This window comes from Polypterus senegalus, chromosome 2, assembly GCF_016835505.1.
Source record: "Polypterus senegalus isolate Bchr_013 chromosome 2, ASM1683550v1, whole genome shotgun sequence".
NCBI lineage: Eukaryota > Metazoa > Chordata > Cladistia > Polypteriformes > Polypteridae > Polypterus > Polypterus senegalus.
Window position 1 is genome coordinate 311,421,486 of NC_053155.1, and position 18,751 is coordinate 311,440,236.

Below are 18,751 nucleotides of genomic sequence, written 5' to 3' on the forward strand. Positions count from 1 at the left end.
AATGTGAAAGATCAGACGTGAGTTGTAATTGTTTAACTTGTTGTGTCACAAAGTTTTGAAATGAGACAAAATGAAGGCAAAATGAATTGCTTTTAAATACAGTGTCTTACACAGTACCGACAAAGAAACAGAATCTTTACATTCATTACCTGATTGCATCAAGCACCTCTACAGAAGTCTGTTTAATCATCCATTCATCTGGTTTATATAGTTTAGGGTCAGGGAAAAATCGTATGCATTCACAATTAAGCATATTGGACTTTGCACAATGGAAGTTGCAACACCATTTATAGCAATTGAAAATTGAAAGTTTCTGAGAAAGTGGCTATCCAGTGTGACAGATTAAGGGCTCTCTCGGTCCCTTGAACCCTCAAACCACTTGTCTGACACCAGGTAAAAGTCCAATAATACTATTTATCATTATAAATAAGTACACAAAGCATGCTCCTCTCCACAATACTCATATAATAAACCAATAAACAATCCTCCAATCTCCCTGACGCTAAGCCACCCTGCCTCCCAACTCAGCTCGTCTGTCTGGGATCTCCCACAGTCCTTTATAGTCCTCGACCCGGAAGTGTTTCTGAACCCTCAGTCCATGTGATTATCAAACACTTCCGGATCAGGTAAAAACTTCTCTTTTTCTTCAGCCCAGAAGTATATCATTTCTTCCGTTCCCTTGACTTGGAAATACTTCCGGGCTATACGGGAAATCTAAATCCCTGGGCCTCCCTGCAGCGACTCCTGGCGGCCCCTTTGGTATCCAGCAGGGCTGTACATTATAATTCTACTGTCCATAATTCTCTGCTGGCATTCGGGGCACCTCTATGCTTCAAGGAGGGCTCCATCTGGCGGCCTGGAGGTATTGGCCAGGATAAATGGCCGGCCATATCTCACACCAGCTATTTCACTGGAATGAAATGAGCTGTTCCATTTGTCAGTACCAAAATAACATTTATTTAGTGCTTCAGAGCACAAAGCACCAATGTTTGTCATTGCCGATTCAGCAATGCTTTTCAATTGAAAGTTTTTTAAATTTGAAAACATTGTTGCTCATGATATCTCAATGAAAACTGAACTGTCTCAACAAATTTCCTTGAAGGATAAGTGTGCCACATTTCGACAAAATTAGTCTTCTGGGGGCTGAGTTGTTTCATACGCACAATGGATGTACATTTAATAAAAAGCCACTGAGTGGGATTTCTGTTTTAGAAATTGGTATTGAAAAAGTATCAAGTATCATGACGTTTTACTGGTATTTCTATCGAATACAAGCAGTTTCGTATCGTGCCATCCCTGATACAAATAAACATTGTTGCTGTTAAACCCAAAGACATGGGTCATGATTTGCCTTCATCCTGTACAAAACTCATTGAGATGCTGGATATTCAAGTTAAAATTTTGTCTTGCTGACTTTGCACCTATGATATTCATTTTCTATGGAATTTTGTTTTTTTCATTTTTGATGCAGGTAGTATAGGATTTAAACAATGAGATAGATCTTCTAAAAAGTAATTACAAAAAAAAAAAACATGAATCCTACCCTTTGTCTTGTACGTTGCTGATTTTACACCCATACTAACCTACCACTTCTTCACACCTTTACATGGTTCAATAGTTGACAAGTGTGTTTCTTTTTTATTTTTACTGTTGAGCTCAGAATTAACATTTACCTATTTTTTGATTTCTAAAAATGTAATTGCAGTTTCTGGACACCTTTTTCATGCTGTCTAATTCAGGACTGTCAAATTATATTAATTAAAACCCTGCAGTATTCACACCTATCGAAAATGACATCTCTAAATATATGTCTGACCTCAGTATCCACTGACATACAATACATAAATGAGTTAAATAGCGGTATAATACCTGGGATTCCTGGTGGTCCTTGTTCACCTGGATGTCCTTTCTGTCCTAATGATCCATGAGGTCCAGATTCTCCTTTGGGCCCAGGTACAGCATCAAGTATATCACCTTGGGCTCCTTTCTGCCCCAGAGAGCCAGAGGTTCCCGGGTTTCCTGGTTTACCTCTGAAGCCAGGCTGTCCAGTTTCACCGGGAACACCTTCATCTCCACGAGGCCCAATAAATCCTGGATAAAGAAGTGTAGATCCAGTTATAGCAAACAAATTCTTCAACTTTCCTCATAGTTCATATCCTTCAGTCTTCTGGAACTTCTCTAGTACAGTAAAAAACCATACCTAAAAGCTATTTGTGGAAACCATAATCATATCCAATATTCCAGATTTTACTTCAAAAGTAAATAGAATGTTTCTTAATTCCATGCAACTTGTCACAAATACCATCTGAAGTCCAGTATGTAAATTAGAGCATCTAAGCTTAAGTAAATGACTTGAGTTATCAGATAACCTTCTTCATGGCAACATATTTAGTCATTCTCAACTTTAACAATTCTAAAACTTCCTAGGTAATATATAGTGTAATTTAAGATGGCCTAAGAACATATTTTTGTCTTAATGCGTAACTTGCACATTAAACTTCTAGTTTAATTTTTCTTAAGTTTGTTTGAAAGATAAAAAGAGTTTCAAAGATTGTTGCTTGATAAAATGGCGTAGTGATCAGCATGGTTGTCACACAGATCTAGAGTCCTGGGTTTAAATTCTGGCTGGTCTGTGTGGAGTTTCTATGCCTGTGTTGGGATATTCTCATGCTGCTGTACATTTTAGGGTAATCAGTGTCTCTAAGGTGGTCTTATAAGAGTAAGTGAGGGTGTATGCGCTAGATTATCCTATGATGGACTAATGACTTGTCCAAACTTGCTTTCTGTGTTGCACCAGCGTAGGCACGGAATTTTCGTCATCCTAAGCTAGATAAATGGGTTAAGAAATGGACGGATAATTTAAATGACTGTTTCAGCAAGATTGTTTTGTGATAATGTATTTATTATCTATGTCATTGACCAATTTATTGCATCACAAATTTTTCAAGTTCTTCTTAGTGTTTGTCAATTATATTAATAGAGTATCTATACATAGTCAGTGTGCAAACATTGTCAATGATAATATTTAAAATAAAAACTGATTGAAAAAAAGAATTTGCTCTAAATGCACACTTAAACAATCAGCCAAAGACAACCAGTATTTTCAGAAAGAGACCTAAACCATGGGAAATGAACAAAGGGTGAAATTCAGGAGAGATGGAAGTCACTGTAACATTTTTTTAAAATATATTTCTTACACCATCATGGGAAATTAATTTTGCTATGAAGATGATTTTAGACTTTAGGAGAGTTAAATGGGGTAATGCACCTATTAACATTTACATTCACATGGTTGCTGTGAAAATTGTAAATAGATTTAAGCCCTTATAGGACCACATCACTGAGGATCGTTCTTGATCCCTAAAAAAACACCCACCTATCCTGTTAAGAAGGCTAAATAGCACCTTCGGCTTTCACCAACTCTGGGACAGTCAACTGCTTCTTGTATACCCAAGACGCAATTATGCAATCACCTTCAATGTCTCTGATCATCTGTAGCGTAGTCACTTGTATTATCTGGTTGGTACATATTGCCCGGAACACGTACATACATTTTTATTTTTATTTCATCACTTAGTTATAATATTACTCTGACACCATTTCAGTATGATTATTTTTAAGATCACTAGCAATTCTGGTTTTCATGGGCACTGACATTTTGTGTGTTCAGTCTCTATAATGTCTATGTGGCTTCTAGGCCAATGATGCATGTGCCATGTGGCCTGTGACATCATTGCAGCAACATTATGTAAGATGGACATTCAGTTTAAGCAGTGTCCAAACTTGGTGAAAATAAAGGGAAGTCATTGCAAGAGACTTGCGGAAACCAGTTGTGTTCAGATTCTGCTTTTGATTTAGCTTTGTTTTTCTGCTGGATTTTGGTGTAGCCCCATAAACTTCATAATCAATCTCTTGATAAAGATCTAAAAAAAGAATAACGACAGATCTCTGCCACTTTTCCAACTTGTCCCAGAGACATTTAAAAGAAAGTGCTAATCTATCAGCCCGTTTATTTTCATTTACTTCTGTTACATATTTATTGTTACCATTTATTATCATAGCTTTTTTTTTATACCCACATCCACCTCAACTTGTCTTAGTGTAGTGTACTGTATTATTACTGCATTTTTTTGGCTGTTTCTACACCAATGGAACTACTGACAAATACTTTTCATTTTACTGTAAAGTATAATGAACAAAAAATTAATTGGTTTGTCCTAATAGAAAACCAGTGGTTTTAAATATGCAACAGAAATTATTCAGATCATTAGCATACAGAAGATTTTTAAGCAACAATTAAAACAGGGCTTATAACAAATAACTGACTGCCATACCCTTTTGCACTATAAATACACAATAGTTTATCTTTAAACCTAAGACATGTAGCAATAAAACAAAATGCGTTTGCTTCATCCTCAACAAAGCGATATGTTCAAAAATAATGTAATGATATAGCAAAAAGTGACACATAACATACATTTAGCTAGCAAACAGCTGCTGTAAAGAAGAAGTGGTCTGTTCAAACTCACTCACATTTATTTACAAGAGTAGCTTGCCTTAGAATTCCACTCTAAATATTATGTCATATTTATATTGTACTGTGCATTAGTATTCTGAATTTCAGTTATTTACAATTTATGTCACTTATTTGATCTAGTAAGTAAAAGAAATTCCAGAACCTTCTTTAACATATGGATTAGGCTGACTCTGCACAGGGACAATTCAAAAATGCATCTGCATTTTAAAAAGAAGTAAAAACAGAACTCTCTTGCCAGCATTGATGCAGAACAATTCATCTTTTATATCATTCAGAATGGAATTAGATGGTGAAAAAGTAGTGTTGTCTTTTAGGAGTGCTGAGCAAGTGTGGACGAGAGAAGAATGGTAAAGAAACTGAATCCACATAACCCACCTGGAGGCCCTGGTTGCCCTCCTGAACCTGGACTGCCAAATTCACCTTTGATTCCAGTGATGCCTTTTGGTCCAGGTAATCCTGGAAATCCAAATACTCCTTTCCTTCCTAAAGACAGAAAAAACACATCAATTTTACTTTTATGCTCTTTCCAGTTTACAGGAAAGGATTTTCAGTAATATCACCCAGCATTTCCACAGCGTCATTATGTATATGTTGCATTTATTGTTAACATAACATAGTAAACAATGAGATTATACAATTAAATATTTTTTGTTCAAAGTCAGCCAGTCATTATCCAACCTGCTATATCCAAACACAGGGTCACAGGAGTCTGCTGGAGCCAATTCCAACACAGGGCGCAAGGCAGGAACAAATCTCTGGGCAGGGCACCAGCGCACCACAGGACACACACACACACACACCAAGCACACACTAGGGACAGTTTAGGATCGCCAATGCACCTAACTTGCATGTCTTTGGACTGTGGGAGGAAACCGGAGCACCCGGAGGAAACCCACTCAGACACGGGGAAAACATGCAAACTGCACGCAGGGAGGACCTGCGAAGCAAAACCAGGTCTCCTTACTGAGAGGCAGCAGTGCTACCACTGCGCCATCGTGCCGCTGTTTTGTTCAAAGTGTACATGTTAATATTGTTTTTGTTTTACCTAACATACTCATAGCCAAATAGTTAACCAGATACAAACTGGAAGCCTTGAGTTTTCTTTACTGGACACATACTGCATCAAAGCTGATGTATGGCTTCAAATGCTGGGAGGCAGTGTGGTCCTCTAGGGTCTAAGAAGTTACAATAAAAATCATATGGTTTCCTATTCATTTCCACAACTGATTCCCCCATTGACTGTGACAGTCACATTACCTGTTAAGAGTTTCCTTTTGTTGAATTATAGAAGTCACTTTACCATGCATGTCCTGTAATTTGTAACTTGCAAGTGTTATTTGTGAATATTTAAGGGAAGATTAAACGCAATGGAGGCACATTCACAAGATTAGAAAGAACACAATCCTATATGATATCAAACCTATTCACAGATGATGAGATACAGAAGAGAGCTACAAACCACTTGCTACTTCAAAACAATCATGTGGCTCTCAGAAATAATCATTTGTACCTGTAAGCAGGCAGGTAGTGTGAACTAGTGGCTAAGGCACTGGACTTGCTAGTTTAATAAAAAAAAAAATGACTTATTGTGTGACCACAAATGAAACTCTTACAGTGTCCATGCTACAATTGTAAAAAATGTATATTAATAATTGTTGTGGGTCTTAAACTTGTAAATTGTCTTGGGCAAATGTGTTAATACAAGTAAACAATAATAATTAGAGTATAAAAATTCTATCGGCTAAATCTTCAAATAAAGTCAAACACTTACCACTCAAGCCTGGCAACCCTGGAGGTCCTGGGGGTCCAGGCTCTCCCTTGGTGCTGCATGGCTCACCTGCAAACAATCAGACAACACTGAGTCTCAAGTGAAGGTAAGATAAACAATATGTAGTCCAAGATTCATTCCAGTCAGATCCTTTTGAGTGCGGTGTGGCACAATGTTGAGAATAAATACTACACAAAAGCAATAGCCTATATAATAATGCAACTGTCTAAATCTGAAACAATTAAATAAAGAAGTGCCTACTACGATTATTTAATGTACAGGATACAGTTTAATAGTTCTTTAGTTTGTATCACAACCCACAGACCCTAGAATCCCTGTCTGAAAAGACTTCTTCCTTCTCTTTAAAATCTACTAAACATTTATTTCTAAACTATGTTTGCTATTAATGCCTTTATGGTGTTTATTTTGTTTTGAAAGGTCAGAAAGATGTGCAAGTTTACTGTTTTGTAACGTTGCTTTTAATGCATTTATAATGAAATATAAAAATGTAAAATGAATTAAGTGCTTGTCCTGCAGTTTATATTAGTAACTACTATGAATGGCAATACATAACACAAGGAATTAATCTACAAGTGCTTTGTAATAGTGACTGTCACAATTTGCAAGACACCTTATGATGAGTACCTTTTATGAAAGGTACTGCATAATGTAAACAATATAGGACTAAGCAATGCTACTTTTACGGATTGCGGTATTTCAATTAAAATACAATCAAATTTGTGAAGTACTTTGTGATAATACCTCTTATGAAAAATGGTAGATATGATAGTAGGAGGCACAGTTATACACTGGTTAGTGCTGCTTCCTCACTGCTTGATAAAAATGGGTTAGGATTCTGACCAGATCATTGTCTGCAAGGAACTTTTGTATTTCCTATGTGCCTATGCAGGATTTTCTTGATGTATAACATATCAAATAGAAACACGTTCATTACTAAACCTGCTTAATCCAGTTCACGGTTATATATTTAAACAGCACTGGGCATAAGGCAAGAAAAACCACTAGACAGGGTATTAGGCAAAAATCATTCTAATTAGTGATATAAATATAGTCTCACTATGGTGTAGCAATGGATTGTGCAGATTGGGCCCACTCGGGGCAGTATAGATTATTTTTTTAAATTTTTAATAAGTTAAATCACTTGCACAGTTCATTGCATTAATAATTCACAGTTTCAGTGGCATGTTTGGATCATCACCAGGCAATTCCAATCTAGTCCAATCCATGATGATATTATGTATTCGGAAGGCCTACATTTTACACAAACTTAGACTTCGGTAGTTTGGAGGTTCAGAGCCTAATTGAAGGCACAACACACTCCAGTCGGCCTTACAGAGAATTGCACATTCCCAAATTTGGTGACCTTTGCCATGCCATAGTGGACATGAATGGAAGAAGTTTTGAAGAACATCACATGAGTAATTTAAATATACTGTACATTATTATCATTAATAATTGTAACTTTTGTACTTTGACTTGATGTCAACAGTTTTCAAAGTTCGAACTTGTAAACGGTAAATCCTGGCGATTCTGTTGTTAAGTTGTGTCCCAGTTAGTTGGCAAACACCGAATATTTGAACAATTTGACACTTTTTATATTCTTGCCATGCAATGCCATTTTGGCCAGTAGCAGCGGATCCGGCAAACATTATAAGAGTGCTGCTGCTAAACATAAGGAACACCTGTAACAGGAGTTGAAAACTATTAACTATTGCCACTATCCAGCTGCAATCCATTCGCAATTCGAGTTGCGAATAAATTACTAACAGTTATGCTAGACAGGAGGGGCTCACCTCACGGCGCTACACAGGGGCCTTCAGCAAGCTAGCTACACCACTGTAGTCTCAGTCGAATTATTGACTCTGAATTGGTCTATTATGGGTGTACGAGTGAATGTGTTCTGCAAAAAAATGTTAGTTTTCTGCTTTGTGCCCAGTGCTGATTCTAGCACTCAAAAAAATGGATGACTAAGATATACTTCATGATAACATAACATCCTCTAACCCCTGTTTATCCAGTTCAGGGTTGCAAAGATCTGGAATCCATCCCAGCATCAGTGACCTCTAGCCCATTGCTGGGCTCACACGCCCACACTAAGCCAATACAGAACTTCCTATTAGGCTAGCATGTGGGAGGAAAACAGAGTATACCAAGGAAGACATGAAGAGAATATATAGACTCTACACAGACAACAATGTCAGATTTGAAATTAGGACAAAGTATTTCTGCAGCACTAACCAATATGATATTATTTAATAAAAAGGTAATGAAATATAATAAGTTTGATTTGTTTTATGAAATCCTTCTTATAGTGACTGATATGAAAGGTCCTGCTGTATATAAATTAAGGACGAGTACATTTTGTGTTATCCATCCATCCATTATCCAACCCGCTATATCCTAACTACAGGGTCATGGGGGTCTGACATTTTGCATTATGTGAAAATGCTAATTTTATATGGTTTATATAAATACATATTTAATAATAATAACAATAATATAAATAATCCTATAAATTGACTTCACAAAGTACAATGTTATAGTGCACACTGCAAAAGGCACACTATAAAGTAAAGTATGCTGTCATGAGCTAGAGATAAAGCACGTTTTGCTGTACATTTGGCTTTCTTCATGCCCTGGACAACTTATTAACAAACTGGATTTGTAAGGTTTTTCAGTACTAAGCAGCAGTTTGATTTTCTTCGTTATCAAACATTTTCTCTGCAACTACCTGTTGGTGCCGTCTCATTCTCCTGTCTCCCAACACCTTCCTGATGACCCTGAGCAGTGCAACATCCGCAGTCACCTTTTGTGCAGGAATGAGAGAAAGAAACAAGCAAAGCACGCAGAGCAATTAGAGAGGTAAGCAAGAGCATAAAGCGGTGGTACCTCAGTGGCACCAGCACATAATTGACTAAATGTGAACAGAGCCTTTGTGACAAGGGAACAAAGTTCACTTCCTCCACCAAGAGCTATCATGGTTATCACATAAGTTCAGATCAGTGTGTGTGTTGAATGGTTATATTAATAATGTTAAGCAAAATTGAAAATGGAGGAGGCATTTTTCCTACCCTTTATTTCAACCCAGCTCTTTCGGCCTTCAGGGCCTCATAGCTTAGGAGTATAAATCTCAAGGTAATAAACAAAGAACCTGTGCAAAATTTGTTTTCCCAAATTCATCAGCTTTGGCAGATTTACTTAGTCACGACACAGATGTTGTCCTGTTTCTGACATGTCTAGTTTGCTCTCATCAACCCTGTATATTTATGCTTGCTATTTTTTTAGTTGAATATTAAAAATAATGTTAACAAGATCAGAAATCTGATAAGCACAACATCTAAAGGTAAAATGAAAAAAGATGCTCAAGTTAAACATCCAGTGTTACTGAAATGATAACCAGTGCAACCAGTAAATGGTGCCTTCTAACAGAACAAGTGTACCCTTATATCATTTCTGAAGGCAGAGAGGGACACAAACATTCTGCTTAGCCAATACATGAACTCTGCCCTCAGTGTAAAGCTGAGCTAGGGATTACTGCACTGTTTATGGATTTTTATTCTGGGTACTTCTTTGGAACTTACTACAATTACTTAACCAGAAGGTGAGATGTGCTGAACTGATGGAACATACACAGTTACCTCAAGCCAGCAAAAGCAGGGAGGCAGAGTTCTATTCTAAAGGCACAGGTCATTTACTGAGAGCAAATCAGTTCCTCTTTAACATGCAATGCTAACAACTTTATCTTCGGTCTCTTGGAGATGAACACACTTACCTTTATTCCCTTGGGCACCTGAAGGTCCAGGGGGCCCATCAAAGCCAACATCACCTGGTAGTCCTCGGGGACCAATCACAGAGGGGTAGGTAAGGCCAGGTAGACCGGTTTCACCTACTGTTCCTGATTGACCTGGTGGACCTTGGTATCCTTTGTCTCCTTGGGGTCCTTTAACTCCATCACCCTAAAAATGTGAAGAACACCAGTCAGGTGTTGTTATGTGTTAACCATAAATCCCAAACACATGGGTGGGTAGAGGAGGAGATAGATGTAACGTTACATGCAGGTAGGTCTGTTTCTATTCCTGGCTATGAATTATGCAGAGTATCATTTTCTATGTAAAATTTTACTCATTTCCTGAACTGTTGGCTAGGGAATGCCAACTGTCCTCATGAAATATTAAAGAGGACAACCTTTAGAAAGAATTTGTCTAAGCCAAAAATTAGAATGAACAGAATAAGACATGTAAATGACAGCTTGTCCAAAGCGGTGAAAGAAAACAAACAGGCCATGTCTAGAAAGACAGAAATTCTCACTCAGAAACGGGCATATCCAGAGGTAGTCACACTGAAAGAAGGTCATAAGCAACATTTCAAAACAAAGATGAGGTATATCCAGAGATTTAGAGAAAGATGTACAAGATATGTTCAGATGGCTGAGTAAGAAATAAAGTCAAAAATGGAATCTCGAAAGTTGTTAGATAGACGAGCACATGACATTTCCACAGGGCCAAAAATGGAATTTTGAGAAGGACTGAAAGAGAATGTGTTAGAAAGAAAACTAAAAATAACATCTCTATATGCTCAGGGAAATATAGAATTAGTCAGGAAAGACAGAAATGGCATCTTCATAGAGGAAGACAGGGCATGTTCTCATTGATCTTATAGAAAGAGGTTTAGAAAAGAAATCTCAAAATGGAAAGACAGAGGTTATGTAAAGTTAGGTCACAAAGAAACCCAGTTAGAAATCAGCTCTTAAGGCAGAATGACCATACACATTTCTGGATATGTGGGAGGGAAAGAAAAAAAGGGTCTAGGAAAAAAATATATGAAGATGGGTGTGTGCAGGCCATGATCATTTATGGACAGAAATGAAATATCCTGTGAAAAAAATGAAATGTTTTTGATGGTGGAGTATAGAGGGAGGAGATTATAGAGATGTCATATAGTGAGCAGGATCAGAAATGAAATATTTGGAGACATACACAGACAAAAAAGTTATGAGTTGTGACCAGAAACATCAGAAAATAAGAGGAGCAGGGTGTTGTTTGCCAGACATTACACTTTGAGAGGAAGACAATCGACTGAGAAGGAAATATCTGTTGTTCAGATGAAATATTCAGAATAAGACAGCTATAAATTGATTTCATTAGGAAGAAACAGAGAAGACATTTTTATAAGGTCAGAAAGGATATTTCAAAACGAACAGCACATCTATATAAGTCAATCTGAAAGAAAACAGGCAAAGCTTGTCACGTACAGAAGAAGAGAGTGCTAGAAACACTGACAGAGAAAAAACAGAGGACATATCCAGAAAAGACTGCAAATGTTCAGATATAAAAAGTATTGTTAAAAGCTCTCAGCGTGAGAAAACTTGTGTGACAAAGATGGAGTGGGGATAAACAGGAATATGGAGATGTATATAGGGAAAAGTAAGAGCACAGTAGTAAGGAATTCCCTGAAAGTTGGAGCAGATTATTATAAAGGATTTAAAATGCCCTAGCCCATTAGTCTATTCGGTCTGTGGAGCAATAAACCTGAGTAGATACAAGAAGTGTTGAGATGATCATACCTAAAGACCAGACGTCAGCAGTTCAAGTGAGCATACATACGGCTACTCAACAACCACTTATACTAATGACTGCATGTGTGCTTTATGCATATATTTCCTCATGTTGTATTTAATATATCCATCCATCCATCCATCCTCTTCCGCTTACCCGAGATCGGGTCTCGGGGCAGCAGCTTGAGCAGAGATACCCAGACTTCCCTCGCCCCTGCCACTTCTTCTAGATCTTCTTGGGGAATCCCGTGGCGTTTCCAGGTCAGCCAAGAGACACAGTCCCTCCAGCGTGTCCTGGGTCTTCCCCGGGGCCTCCTCCTGGTTAGACGTGCCCGGAACACAATAGGGAGGCATCCATGAGGCATCCTGATCAGATGCCCGAGCCACCTCATCTGACTCCTCTCGATGCGGAGGAGCAGCGGCTCTACTCTGAGCCGCTCCCAGATGACTGAGCTTCTCACCCTATCTTTAAGGGAAAGCCCAGACACCCTGCGGTGGAAACTCATTTCAGCCGCTTGTATTCACAATCTCGTTCTTTCGGTCACTACCCATAGCTCATGACAATAGGTGAGGGTAGGAGCGTAGATCGACTGGTAAATTGAGAGCTTTGCCTTACGGCTCAGCTCCTTTTTCACCACGACAGACTGATGCAGAGCCCGCATCACTGCGGACGCCGCACCGATCCACCTGTTGATCTCATGCTCCATTTATCCCTCACTCGTCAACAAGACCCTGAGATACTTGAACGCCTCCACTTGGGCAGGATCTCGCTCCCAACCCTGAGAGGGCATTCCACCCTTTTCCGGCTGAGGACCATGGTCTCAGATTTGGAGGTGCTGATTCCCATCCCAGCCACTTCACACTCAGCTGTGAACCTATTCAGAGAGAGCTGAAGATCACGGCCTGATGAAGCAAACAGGACAACATCATCTGCAAAAAGCAGTGACCCAATCCTTAGTCCACAAAACCGGACCCCTCAATGCTCCGGCTGAGCCTAGAAATTCTGTCCATAAAAGTTATGAACAGAATCGGTGACAAAGGGCAGCTCTGGCGGAATCCAACTCTCACTGGAAATGGGTTTGAGTTACTGCCGGCAATGCTGACCAAGCTCTGACACTGGTTGTACAGGGACCGAACAGCCCTTATTGGCGGTCCGGTACCCCATACTCCCAGAGCACCCCCCCACAGGATTCCCCGAATGACACGGTCGAACACCCTTTCCAACTCCACAAAACACATGTAGACTGGTTGGGCAAACTCCCATGCACCCTCCAGGACCCTGCTAAGGGTGTAGAGCTGGTCCACTGTTCCGCGACCAGGACGAAAACCACTGTTCCACTTGAATCCGAGGTTTGACTATCCGACTATATCTGGGAACGTCTGGCAGAGTCCCCTGTCAGAAGTAGCTTCAACTCACACCTCTGGTAGAACTTCGACCACGTCCCGAGGGAGGTGGGGAACATAGAGTCCGAATGGGCCATGTTCCATGCCTCTATTGTTGAGGTGGCTGACCGGAGCTGTGGCCGTAAGGTGGTCGGTGCCTGTCGTGGCAGCAATCCCCGAACCCGTTTGTGGACACCGGTGGTGAGGGATGCCGTCAAGCTGAAGAAGGAGTACTACCGGACCCTTTTGTTCTGTGGGACTCTGGAGGCAGCTAATAGGTACTGGCAGGCCAAGTGGAATGTGTCTTCATGGTTGCTGTGGCAAAAACCTGGGCGTGGGAGGAGTTTGGGGAGGCCATGGAGAACAACTTTCGGAAAGCTTTGAGGAGATTCTTTTCCACCATCCGCCGTCTCAGGAGGGGGAAGAAGTGCAGTGTCAACACTGTATATGGTGGGGGATGGTGTGCTGCTGACCTCGACTCGGGACGTTGTGGGTACTTCAAAGACCTCCTCAATCCCACTAACATGCCTTCCAATGAGGAAGCAGAGGCTGGGGGCTCGGAGGTGGGCTCCCCCATCTCTGGGACTAAGGTTACCGAGGTGGTTAAAAAATTCCTTGGTGGCAGGGCCCCGGGGGTGGATGAGATACGATTGGAGTTCCTCAAGGCTCTGGATGTTGTAGGACTGTCTTGGTTGACATGTCTCTGCAACATCGCATGGACATCGGGGACAGTGCCTCTGAATTGGCAGACTGGGGTAGTGGTCCCCCTCTTTAAGAAGGGGGACCGGAGGGTGTGTTCCAACTACAGAGGGATCACATTTCTCAGCCTCCCTGAAAAAGTCTATTCGGGGGTTCTGGAGAGGAGTGTCCGTCGGATAGTTGAACCTTGGATTCAGGAGGAACGGTATTTAATATATGATGTTGTAATTATTCTCTGTGAAGAAATGTACTGCTACCGATTTCTAAGAATAAGGGGGATGTGTAGAGCTGTAGTAACTACAGGGGGATAAAACTGATGAGCCACAGCTTGAGGTTATGGAAAAGAGTAAGGAAGCTCAGTTAAGAAGGGAGGTGATGATTAGTGAGCAGCAGTATGTTTTCATGCCAAGAAAGAGTACCACAGATGTGATGTTTGCTTTGAGGGTGTTGATGGAGAAGTTTAGAGAAGGCCAGAAGGAGTTGCATTGTGTCTTTGTGGACCTGGAGAAAGCATATGACAGGGTGCCTTGAGAGGAGAAGTGGTATTGAATGAGGAAGTCAGGATTAGCAGAGAAGTATGTAAGAGTTGTACAGTATATGTACGAGGGAAATGTGACAGTGGTGAGGTCTGCAGTAGGAGTGACGGATGCATTCAAGTTGGAGGTGGGATTACATCAGGGATTGGCTCTGAGCCCTTTCTTATTTGCAATGGTGATGGATAGGTTGACAGGAGTCCCGTGGACTATAATGTTTGCTGGCGACATTGTGATCTGTAGCGAGAGCAGGGAGCAATTTGAGGAGACCCTGAAGAGGTAGAGATATGCTCTAGAGAGGAGAGGAATGAAGGTCAGCAGGAACAAGACAGAATACATGTGTGTGAATGAGAGGGAGGTCAGTGGAATGGTGAGGATGCAGGGAGTAGAATTGGCAGAGGAGAGATGCTGGGTATATTGGGAAAAGGATGTTTAACATGGAGCTGTCAGGCAAGAGGAAAAGAGGAAGGCCTAAGAGAAGATTTATGGATGTGGTAAGAGAGGACATGCAGGTGATAAGTGTGACAGAGCAAGATGCAGAAGACAGAAAGATATGGAAAAAGATGATCTGCTGTGGCAACCCTTAACGGGAGCAGCCAAAAGAAGAAGAAGAAGAAGTTGTAATTATTCTCTGTCCTTTAAATTGTTCTGCTGCTATCAATCTGGGGGAAACATGCAAGTAAGAATTGAATTGTAATATAAACATACGACTATATATTTAAACTTGAACTTGTTTAGTTTTGATACTCAGTACTTACAGAAAGACCTTTGAATCCTTTTGCACCAGGAAAACCATCACGTCCTGGTAGCCCTCTGGGACCTACAAATCCTGGTAAACCTGCATCTCCTGTATCTCCTTTGCTACCTAAGGGACAATAAAGAGAGACTGTTAAAGACTTGAATACAGTCTGAATACATTTAGGATGCTGTCTGATTCTTTTTGTTGTACTTTGTAAGGCAGCTGCAATGACACATCTTTCCCATAACAGGAAAAATGAATTTATAATCCAGTTGTTATTCTATAAATTCAAAAGTCTCATATATTTTCTTTCAAACGTTTTATATCTGATAAATTTATTATCTAACTGTAATGTACTTGAAAACATTTTTAAAAAGTACTAGACAAATTTTCTATTTATTTTATAACATCACTGTAAATGTTACTTTACCCTCATTTAAAGAACTGACATACAGTGGCCTGTGAGAGAAACAGTTTTAATGGAGATGTATGCATAGACTCAAATGGAATAGTACCCATTTGGAATGGACGGGGTATTCTGATGGGATGAAAAGAATCTGTGGTATAAATGTATATCGCCCTTTGTGACACCATGGCCACCTGGTCTGTCCCAAGGTGCTCTTGTCTGTCTATCATTCACCTTCAACCAATCACCTTTAAAGTTAGCAGTTTCCATCATGACAGAAACCGCCAATATTAAAATCACCAAGCCTTCCCCATTACATTGGTAATTCCATACAGCATATATTCTACATTTGGCTATCCCTTAGTTATACTCCAGTTTTCATGAAATTTTGTACAGCTGTGTGTGATGAGTGGTCTGTGGCACAGGGCAATTTTTTAAGTAAATACATTACATTTTTACATACTTTCAACCTGTTCTTATCTTTGTCAACTCTGACAAACATTTACGTCATGGAGTTTTTTTTTTTATTTTCACCTGATGCCATATTTGCAAACTCCATTCATAGTTTTCAGATGTTTCTGTCATTTATCATGGATTTGAATTATATTAAAATATTTCTTATTAACTTGAAATGATTTTTAATTGATAAAAAAGAAACTGATTAACTGTGGTGGGCACAGCCACAAAATTATTCTCATATATTGCTATGCATGTAGAAAAGTATACCACTGAGATAAAATGCATTTAGCAAATTTCTAGAGCTCCATGCGTGAGGTCAGTACTTGCTATGTCCCTCATTCTTGCTGCATTGTTAGGGATCCTGGACTACATGAGTGTCAGTATCATCGCACATTGTCGCACAACATCACAAGACAGTACCTTTCTCATTGACTACAATGGCTTCTCCTTTCGGGCCTTTTAGCCCAGGTGAGCCAGTGTCTCCTTGAGGACCCTGCAGAGAAAGGAAAATAGTTCATGTCAGTCAAACAGTGTTTTATCTACATGAATAGCAAAAAAAGGTTGTAAGGTATTATAATCACAAAATATTGGGTGCTTCATTAATAGATCAAAAATCCATTCATATTATCTAACATCCAGGCATTTTTTATTTTATGATTTAAGAAACATAGAAAGATTGAACAATGGGAGGGGATGTGTTCCATCACGAGACACTCCATTATTCAATTTTTAAAAATTGTAAGGGTTTATGCTTTTTTTTAACCACAGGAACTCTCAACATGAACCTGCTGACCGAACGGATATTTCACAAACATCACTGAGTTGCGTCATGCCAGCTGCATAGGATGGTATTATCCATTTATCATCTAGATATATAATATTTCCCTACACTGTGGTTGAAATGGCAAACATAAAAGCGCATTTCCCAGCAGGGTCCGGTTTCCAAATGTAATCAATTCGGTCAACTTCAGGCACAATGTTATTGCAATGGCGCTGAACAAGTTACATCAGCCAGGGATGAATCACCAAAAGAATGAGCTGGTACAATATCAGATATAGCTGGAGAACCTATAAAATCGACAGCTCTGTACAATCGCAGGTGCTTTTTCCAACTAGTGCAGCAAAAGGCAAGCAGTCCTTTTAAGGACAGCCAGTCACCTCAAAGTAAAGAGCAGAGAATCAATCTGTTGTGGCTCTTAGTGCTGGCGCTACACTATGAAGGCACTTTCAGAGAATGAATTCACTTATGTAAATAGAAACAATTTCCACTCTATTAATGTACTGCTCTATAGTGCACAGAAAGTGTGTTGCAGTGTACAAGCATGAACCTGAAGAGATGCACTATGATGAACCTGACCCTGCCCGCCAAATGATCAGCCAAGTCGGACAGCATTACAACTTCATTTGAATGTAAATAGTAGAATGTAAAAACAGGTAATCATATGCAGCAATTTTTTTTAACTAATTAATTTAATTTGTGGTCAGTATCACATAGTACAGCCCTTATATTGCTTAGTTCATTGGCCACATCTCTTCCATCATCCAATACTGAATTTTGTGACTCCAGAACAGCATCCGTCAGCACACAGCAAGATGGCCTCCCAGTGGTTTTCAGAGGTGTGTGTGCAAACATACTCAGCACTCAAAGACATACTCGGCACAGCATCACCATCACCACCTGAGCATCGCACCGGAGTCAGCTTTTGTAATATTGTCTGAAACAGAATAAACCGACACAGGGATATGACTCGCCTTTTCACATCAACTGTGATATCTGACCACTTATTTTTTCTTTCAGGCACTGTGTGACTGTCTGAACTTGAACTTTTGAGTGTCTCTGCTATGCTTTTGTTGCTTATACCACTGCGTAAGCCAACAACTGGAACGTTTTTCCTTGCCTCCACTTTGCTTTTGCTTAAATTCTTTATTTCACAAGCCTTTTCCATTGTTTTTTAACCAAACACTGAACAGAAGGTGATATTTATATTGATTTGGATATTAAAATATGCAAAATTCTGGGAGGAGTTGTGTGTTAAATTTCACATTCGTATGATTTGTAAAGGGAAAGTGCATGGAACTTGGCATACACACAGATTTATGCATCTGGATTTTTTTGTGTGTACACACATTTCCAATTTTGTCCGTACGCCATGTTTAAGTGCAAATTCTACACACAGTGTTATACATGAGCCCCCTTGTGTGTTTGTGTTAAAGCATTGTTAATGAATTTTTGGCAGATGTTAAAAAAATCACAAATCATTCCTCACAGAAGAAAATTTATTTTTTTTTCAGTTTATGATGATATAAGACATTACTTTCTTTTTGCTGTGTCAGTTTTGAAGCTGACCAGAAGCAATTTTGAAGTTGACTAGAACTGCACACAACACTCCAGATGTAGTCTCACTAGCACTGCATAGAGTCTGAGTATAATGTTCCTTGATTTATACTCAACAATTTTTGAAAAATAACTTATTATTTGTCTTCTTTATCACTAATTCATCTTGTCATGATAATGAGAAATGTATACTGTCATAAATCCTGAAATCCTAATACAGCATTGTCATCTTGAATGAATGTTCCTTTTGTCTGCATGCATTTCTTTGCATTTGTCTAAATTAAGCTGCATTTACCAAGTATTTGGTTAGTTTTGAA

General features: G+C 39.4%; 1 protein-coding gene across 2 annotated transcripts in view; it reads right to left on the bottom strand.

The window, feature by feature from the left end:
* Positions 1-18,751, bottom strand: part of col4a2 (collagen, type IV, alpha 2) — a 280,817-nt gene that overhangs the window by 65,890 nt on the left and 196,176 nt on the right. Inside the window, exons 23-29 of one of the 2 annotated variants that reach the window (XM_039745914.1) lie at positions 16,520-16,592; positions 15,254-15,360; positions 10,099-10,282; positions 9,058-9,132; positions 6,309-6,374; positions 4,913-5,020; positions 1,870-2,091 (exon numbers count right to left, since the gene is read on the bottom strand). In XM_039745914.1, the coding sequence (XP_039601848.1) occupies positions 1,870-2,091; positions 4,913-5,020; positions 6,309-6,374; positions 9,058-9,132; positions 10,099-10,282; positions 15,254-15,360; positions 16,520-16,592 (835 nt within the window). The remainder of the gene's footprint in view (positions 1-1,869; positions 2,092-4,912; positions 5,021-6,308; positions 6,375-9,057; positions 9,133-10,098; positions 10,283-15,253; positions 15,361-16,519; positions 16,593-18,751) is intronic. The other variant, XM_039745915.1, reaches the window with a different exon arrangement.